The 8,251-nt window shown below is 30.7% G+C and overlaps 2 protein-coding genes across 2 annotated transcripts in view; one reads left to right on the forward strand and one right to left on the reverse strand.

Moving 5' to 3' along the window:
* Positions 1 to 4,289: 4,289 nt before the first annotated feature.
* LOC105623413 (actin-related protein 8) lies at positions 4,290 to 7,254 on the forward strand. Its single transcript, XM_012204806.1, has 8 exons — positions 4,290 to 4,325; positions 4,712 to 4,879; positions 4,948 to 5,445; positions 5,578 to 5,922; positions 6,007 to 6,153; positions 6,242 to 6,458; positions 6,558 to 6,686; positions 7,082 to 7,254. The coding sequence occupies exons 1-8, from the start codon at positions 4,290 to 4,292 to the stop codon at positions 7,252 to 7,254; spliced, it is 1,713 nt and encodes a 570-aa protein (XP_012060196.1).
* A 169-nt stretch (positions 7,255 to 7,423) lies between these two features.
* The window catches only part of LOC105623414, a 3,400-nt gene continuing 2,572 nt past the window's right edge, over positions 7,424 to 8,251 (reverse strand). The window contains exons 3-4 of the mRNA XM_012204807.1: positions 7,644 to 7,700; positions 7,424 to 7,576 (exon numbers count right to left, since the gene is read on the reverse strand). Of these exons, the coding sequence (XP_012060197.1) occupies positions 7,424 to 7,576; positions 7,644 to 7,700 (210 nt within the window). The remainder of the gene's footprint in view (positions 7,577 to 7,643; positions 7,701 to 8,251) is intronic.

The following is an 8,251-nucleotide window of genomic DNA, read 5'->3' on the forward strand; positions in this document are numbered from 1 at the left end:
TAATACTTACTTCTACCGTACTATTATTTAATTAATATATTATANAGAANAATATAAATTAATAATAATATATATATATATATATATATATATATATAGTGTGTGTGTGTGTGTGTGTGTGTGTGTGTGTGTGTGTGTGTGTGTATACAAGCATTATTTACAAACTTTTTATAAATCAACTTTTTATAAATTGATCGAATTAACTTACTATCGCTAATTATTTTATTTTACCAATTTACCAAAATTAGCTCTCTAAAAGTGATGATCCCGAGTTGACTATTTTTACTACTATTTAATTTTATTTAATTTTATTTTACGGTAACGAACTTAGAGTGTTGAATTCGAAATTTAGCGTACTATTAAATAAGCCGATAGTGCAAATTGTGAGGAAGATACACTAAAGAATATCAAGAAGAATAGCAAGGAAAGCGTGCTGACTATGGCGAGCAGCTGCAGTAATTACATCTCGAGGAGCTGCAGCTTCAGGAGAAACTAATAGAGATCTCTTTTCTGTGGCTGAACTAGTGTACACTTTTAGAACTTAAAGTGAAATAGATATACGTTTGATATTTGTCGAAAGCGAGAAAGAGTTAGAATTTCAGAGCAGTCTAATTCCAAAGACACTGCTTGATCGTATCTAAGTAGTATGGTCGACAAAAATGAGAGAGAGGGACCATGAAAGACGATTAATCTTTATCTCTTTTCATTCAACGATACAACGAGAGAGAGAATGAAAGGGCGATTGACCATCTTCCACGGTCCTTTTCTCATTTTTGTTGACCATACTACTTAGATACGATCGAGCAGTCCATACTCTATGTCTTTATCTAGTTTAGGAACAGAAAACAGATCATAGAGTATAGTAGCAACAGCTTGAGCACAGCAGCCGACGTCACCAAGATTGCAAGAAGAACAGCCATCACAATTTTATGAACCTAAATCTAAGATGAACATTGTGTAGACATGAGAATGCCGGAGTTTACTCCTGTTGATCCGGAGCTGGTGGTTCCATATATTATTTTATTATATTATTTTATTTTATCGATCAACTTCCACTTCTCAAAAAAATAACTATTTCGTATTTCTAATTATCTAAAGCAATAGACAAAATAAAATTTTATTGGTACAGTTTATTTATTTTAAATAATAGTAATGATATTTGATAAATTATTTATGGGGTGCAGCGTATATATCGGAATTACTTTATATTTCATAGATACAGTTCGCATACTGAATAAACATTCGATAATCTCTTTTGATATCTGCAAAATAAAAACAAGGAATATAAATTAAGAATATAAGATTTAAAAATAAACCATATAATATACATAAATATAATATATAATAGAAAAAGCACATCAATTTTTACGTTTCATAAATTACTTTATTTTGATCTATTTTTAGTTTTGTTGCTTTATCATATTTCTTTATCATATTTTATATTAATTTATTCTTTCAAATTTTTCCATCTCCTTATATTTTCGATGTTACACTCTTTACAAGAACCTTACATAATGTACAGTGCATTTTTATGAAAAGTTGAATCTACCGTACATATTAAAAGCGATAAACGATATATAAACGATCCGAAATTGAAGAGTAGATCTGCGTTAATCACTGAAGCAATATGTAAAACGAAGTTTGTAATATTCTCGTTGACAATCCCATCAACATCACCGCTGACATTATTACATTACGTAATGAAGGACACGTTCTAGCTCGATGCTTGACGCATTTACTTGCCTTTGTAATCAAACAAATTAACGCGCATTGAGATAGCGACGTCGATTATAAGTCGTTAATTAATATTCGCAGGAAATAATCGCCGTGCGTCAGCGATTGAGAACTGCGTGTTTTCGATTACGTAACGTGCGACAAGACATGGAAGCACGTGGATCGTCGGCCACGTGATTAGCGTCACATGCCAAGATGAACCCTTCCGTTCATTCGGCCACGTGAGCATCATTTCCTCTTCACCACGAGATGGGAGGATAAAATTACGTAACTGCGAAATCCCTTCGCAGTAAATTGCCTTCATTGAGCTTTACGCAAAATTCATTTGATATTCTTGATACAAGATATATATATTTTTGGATATATATATATTTCCTCTACCATACTATGAATAACCTATTATATAAAATGAAACTAAAAATATTTAAAAAATGTTAATATTAGGTGTGGGAAAAAGTTCGTAACGTTTTTTTAATGCCATATAATGGGAAAAATGTCACGAACTTTTTCCCACACTTAATAATTACTTCGAATACTAATAGTATTATTTTAGCAAGAAGTACTGATTATAGTATTGATTGTATACTTTACTTTAGAAATACTTGGCAATACTGGATTATTAGAAATTAGAATTATTTATGCTGTTCTAACAGTAATACAATACACAGAACTACTAGATAGTATTGAATATTAATCAAATTATTGATATGAAAGATTATTGGAACTTAATTCTTATTATGAAGAAAAAACAGAAATATAGAGAACATTACATATATTAAATATAATCATAAAACTTGATTCGAAAATTTTACACAGCATAATATTATATTATTTGTAAATAAATCAATACAAATAGTTTCATCTCTGATGAAAATCGGACTGTAAATCGGATGTAATTGGAGAATAACAGAAGCGTAAACGAAACTCGTAGAAGGCGAAAATTGAAACAATGAAATGTAAAAGAAGATTTACATTTTTTTAACATTTTGATGTTTCAATTTTCGCCTCCTACAAATTTCGTTATTTTTCTTTACGCTTCTGTTACTCTCCCATTACATTCGACTTACTCTTTGATTTTTATTTTCATCAGGGATGTCAGGTTTAAAAATAAATGTAACGATCTAATGCCTGCTTCGGTCTTAGTCTTAAAAGTAGCCAATGAAGAATGCTAAATAAAAATTAAAAAAAAGTCGTTTATATTTCCCCATTCTTAATCGTAGTCTTATGCTCGTATTCATAGTCAGGTCTTATTTAAGGTTTTCTTAAATTTATCTGCAGCTTTAAATATAAGGCCTGACTATGAATACGAATAATAATCTTAGTCTTATGATGATTCTATAATGAATCGGTAGTCGGAAGTCTTATGCTCGTATTCATAGTCAGGCCTTATATTTAAGGTTTCCTTAAATTTAACTTTAGATACTCTACGAATTATTTCATTGGCTGCTGAGCATCTAAAAATAAATTTAAGGAAGCCTTAAGTACAAGGTGACTATGAATATGGGCATAAAACTAAAGCTTAAAGTAAGATTTTATCTTTATTATAAATATTCATATCCCTAGCATTTTTATATTTCAATTGTTTTTTCGTTTGAATAGCATGGTTTTTATATCAATTCACACATTATTGTGAATCCTCAAAACATATTAAATCGCTTAAAGACAAAATTAATCATGTTAAGGGAATTTACAACAGTAGCAATAAAGCTGTTTTTTCTGAGATGCAATCAGGGAGTTGTTTATCTTAAAATGAAATAAAAATTACAAAAGTGAACAAATCACTCGAATATTCATAATTTAATTGGTCAATACCTGCCCGGGAAAAAATATTACGTTTATTCACTTTTCTAATTATCACATCATTTCAAAATACACACTCGACCTCCAAATTATACTCAGATAACTTTGGTATACATTTTTGCTATAATATACATAACATAAACTATAGCCTAGAGTTATCTAGGCGTTCCTGAACGCATCTCTACTGAACGCAGTCGATTATTGGTGGAAATTTTTCTCTGGTGAAAAAATCACACTAGTGATTTTCACTGTTACCAACCTGTTTTTATTTGATAATAATAAAACTTATTTTTGAACACTCGGATATAATCTGTGAAAAACATAACCTATTTCATAGACGTTAACTCGCTTTGTAAATCGATGACGTACAATGAAAAAATATTTATATTTCGAATATAAAATATCACGTTAACATAAATTATGTAATATTTTCGGAAAATTTTTTCTTCAGAAAATTGGAATAAAATATTGACAAGAAGAGGATACGAAGAAAAAAAAATATACTGACACTGGTATCATTTCAGTCCTACAAGAATCTTATGCTGATTTTGTAATTGAATGAATGAATTTGTAATTGAAAATTTTAATTTTAATCGATGAAGTTTTTTAATCGGCCAATCAACGTTAGTCATACAAGTTGGCTATTGGTCAACTTCATCGATAAGACTTAGGACTATCGATTATTGACTCATTGTAGAATCAGCATTAGAAGAAGAATAAAAGTGAAGAAATTTTGATTATTACTGCTATATTGAATGTCAACGAAGATGCCAGTTTATCAAGAAACCGAAGTAATTATTTTATTTTATGTTATTGATATAAATAAATCGATATAGTTTGTTCACTCAACTGCACTAACTTTTTTTCTTCTCACTTTCTCATTAAACTTTAAATATAAATCTATTTTATTTAAAATACGAGTTTATATCAATTCAGCTATAAAAAAAACATCTATTATTTTTTATAAGCTTATTTAAGACTTCTGCTTATACTTATTTCACATAATGTAAAATATTTATACAGACCAAATATAAAAATATAAACAAACCATGATTTTATCCTAAGTTTATGTCTATATCTAATTTTACTGCTTCATGTATATTATTCTTAGCATTAACATAAATATAGAAATGGTACTTGCAAGATTCATTTTTATTCTATCTGTAACATATTTCAGCAAATTCAAGCGCAAACGATTATTGTTATTCATCCAGGCTCTATGTACCTTCGTATGGGCCGTGCTTGTGATCTGAAGCCCATTACATTACTACATGCCATAGCAAGAAGGCGTTTACCGAATGGAGCAACATACAAGGATAGTCTCTTACCTCCAACTGTGACACTAGTAAGTACTGGAATAAATGTGCAATAAAATCATATTATCATGTTTCTATCTGTCATTATTTTTGGCAGACAAAGGAGCTAACACAGGCAATGGAAGAATCTCGGCTGCAAGTGTCTCATACTCTTCAGTCCTGTTTACAGTCAGATGGAAGCCGAAGATATGCGACACCTCCACAGCAAATAGCAGCTTTCAATCGTAGATCTAGTCCAGAAATCTCTTCACCCAGCAACATGAAGTGGACAATGACAGATAGTGATATAGTTATCGGTGATGATATCTTGTCGTTAGATCCAGAAGAAGAATGCAATTTTAATATCCACTTTCCATACAGAAGAGGAGAGCTTAATATACATTCAGGTCTGGGTGGTAGTATAACAGCTGTCATGGCAGATTTAAAAGTCATCTGGGAATATGTACTGACTGAGAAGCTAGATATCCCTCTTAGAGACTTAAAGCATTATCGAGCAGTGCTTGTTATACCTGATATCTATCATCGACCATATCTGAAGGAATTGATCACTCTATTATTGGATGAGATTGGTTTTGGACGCTGTATTCTATTGCAAGTTAGTTGATATCCATAATCGGAATTTCCTTTCGGAAAAATTCTCGTTTTTTTTATGATGAAATGTTTTACTTGCATAATTATTTGGAATTCAAAATACTTCCTTTTTCAAATATCTTTTCATTACTGATAGGATCATGTAGGCGCGATGTTTGGAGCAGGTTTGGGTTACGCGTGTATAGTAGATGTTGGGGCTCAGAAGATATCGGTATCCTGTGTAGAGGACGCAATTTCTCATAAAGATACACGAGTGCGTATGGATTACGGCGGGGCAGATGTTACGCAAACATTTCTCTGGCTTTTACAAAAATCCGCATTTCCGTACAAATCATGCGATCCTACTAACAAGTTGGATGCACTACTCTTAGAGCAACTGAAGATAGATTTTTGTCATGTAGATTTAAATGTATGTGGTTCACAGGAGAAAACATTCGTTGTCAGAAAGCCAAAACAACAAACGGAAACATATACCATGCAGGTATTGCTTTTTAAAACTTATTCTTTAAAAAATAAAGAATTATTTTTTATGATATTGAACTTAATACATTGAAGTTTGTAACAGGTTGGTGATGAATGTTTAATAGCGCCTTTGAGCCTATTTCAACCTGAACTGTTCAGAATTACCGGAACACATAATGTTCATGTTCAGAAACGATCGTTAGGAGATCCAGAAGATCCTTACGACGAAAACTATTTAAGAGAAACAAGTGTAAGTGATTGTTTTGTATTTCTCAAATTCCTAATTGATGTTTTCATTTTAGCATATCTAAGTTTGATTCAATTGCTCTCGATTTTAGAGACGTGGCATGAAAGAAACTCTGGATCATTCGTCAGAAATGCAAGAGGAAGCGGCGGCTGCACCTGCAGTTGTGGGCGACGATGAAGTTGTAGTTGATGCCGGTGATCCTGCGCCTAGTTTGTTAAAAAGTGATTTGGACGCTCCCCGAGATTTCGTAATCCCGCAACAACTATTGGGTCTTGATCAAGCTATTTTGCAGAGTATCGAGCGATGTTGTGAGCATAAACATATTTATTAGAAACATATTTATCAGATAAGTAATTTGTAACTAAATAAATAAAAATATATACAGTTAATCTAATTTTTTATAATAGCCAATGAAGATCTCAAAAGAAAAATGTATAGTTGTGTGCTAGTCGTCGGATCTGGTTTGAAATTTAAGGGTATCGGTATGTGGCTTCGTAATCGAATATCTCTTCAAACTCCTTATACGTACAGGCCTGGTAAGTATTTCCTTCAAGACTCGTGGTAAATCAATTACAGTAAGTTAAATTAAACCTTAAATAAATTAATTAGATAAATAAATGCCAAATGCAATCAAAGCTATATCTCGATATCTCATAATACTTCTATGTGAATTTTTAAATACATTTTCTAATATTTCCGAAAAAGAAATTAATATAATAATATCACATTAAATTGATCATCAATAATAATGCTAATAAGCATCGTAAAAATACTGCAAAAAATTTATTGTGATTAATATGTATTCTCCACCTTCAATTTTAAAATTTTACCTCAATTGTATTTGGCATTTTATTAATTTATTCAATTAATTGCAGTTTGCTTACGACGAATGAAAAATATTTTTTATACGCTGTTTGATTTTTCTTTGCAGAACAACTGGATATTATAACACAGCCGAAAGATATGGATCCCGGTATGACAACGTGGAAAGGAGCAGGGATTTTAAGCTGTTTGGAATCAGCACAGGAATTGTGGATCACTCGAAACGAATGGCATCGCTGGGGTGTTAGAATATTGAGAGAACGATCTCCTTTTTTGTGGTAGAAAATATTTTTTATATAATATATGAACAAATAAGCGGTTTTCTATTTTTTTAATATTATGTTTATCGACTATTATTTTTTTATATTACGCTGTACACGAAGTTGTTGTACAAAATTATTAGATACAGAAACATTTAAAATATCAGATATCCAGGATAGATTACCAGATATCATAGTATCTCGATCATTCTAATTCTAGTCTTATCATTAGGGTGATATTGTATTATATCAGCTTCTAGTAGAAAATTTATGTAAGTTAATACGTTAGGCATGACATCTATATAAACATCATCTCCCCCTTTCATGTAAGCTCTCGTTAGTGCCTGTAATCATAATTTCGCACAATTAATCAACATATAAAAAAATATAGATGTATAAAGACGATCGTACCGCTAATAAGTTCTTGAAATCATCATTGTTCGGAAAAATTACATCCACCACAGTATGCTGCAAAAAAGAAGTTTTTAACTATCAATATTTTATTTCGTATTTTACTTCAATACTGTCCAAGATTTATAATTTATAGACAGTTTTATATGTAGTTTAATACCAATCGTTTTCCTTTTTCTTAATGGAGATAGAAAAAGGGTAGCATAACAAATAAACAGTACAGATATTTGACAGTATCATTTTACTTTGTAAAAATTAGACATGACAAACTATAATACAATTGGAATAGGCACAGTCTATCTACAGATGTATCCGCGAGAAAGAGAAAGTATTACAACAAAAATTTCTAGAATTTCATCGACGCTTATTGGTTGAAAAGAAGCTACAATTTTTATTTTTTCGCATTTGGGGATTGCTTCTTTTACATTTTCTTATATATATATTTTTCTTCATAAAAACCGAAACTTGTTATCATAATAATGACATTATATGGAAAGAAAAATTGACACTTATAAATTGATACTTATAATAAAGAATAAAATATTCACAGTTTGTTAATCCAGGTCTAAATAGTTGTTAAATGATTAAAGCACATATATATATATATA

The sequence above is a fragment of the Atta cephalotes genome (genome assembly GCF_000143395.1).
Source record: "Atta cephalotes unplaced genomic scaffold scaffold00057, whole genome shotgun sequence".
Lineage (NCBI taxonomy): Eukaryota > Metazoa > Arthropoda > Insecta > Hymenoptera > Formicidae > Atta > Atta cephalotes.

What these genes read in the sequence shown, in the direction of transcription:
- LOC105623413 (XM_012204806.1), top strand. Translation starts at nt 4,290, where the DNA reads ATGTCAACGAAGATGCCAGTTTATCAAGAAACCGAA. An exon ending in CAGTTTATCAAGAAACCGAA is followed by an intron (nt 4,326 to 4,711) that starts GTAATTATTTTA and finishes AACATATTTCAG; the next exon opens with CAAATTCAAGCGCAAACGAT. An exon ending in GCAGAGTATCGAGCGATGTT is followed by an intron (nt 6,459 to 6,557) that starts GTGAGCATAAAC and finishes TTTTTATAATAG; the next exon opens with CCAATGAAGATCTCAAAAGA.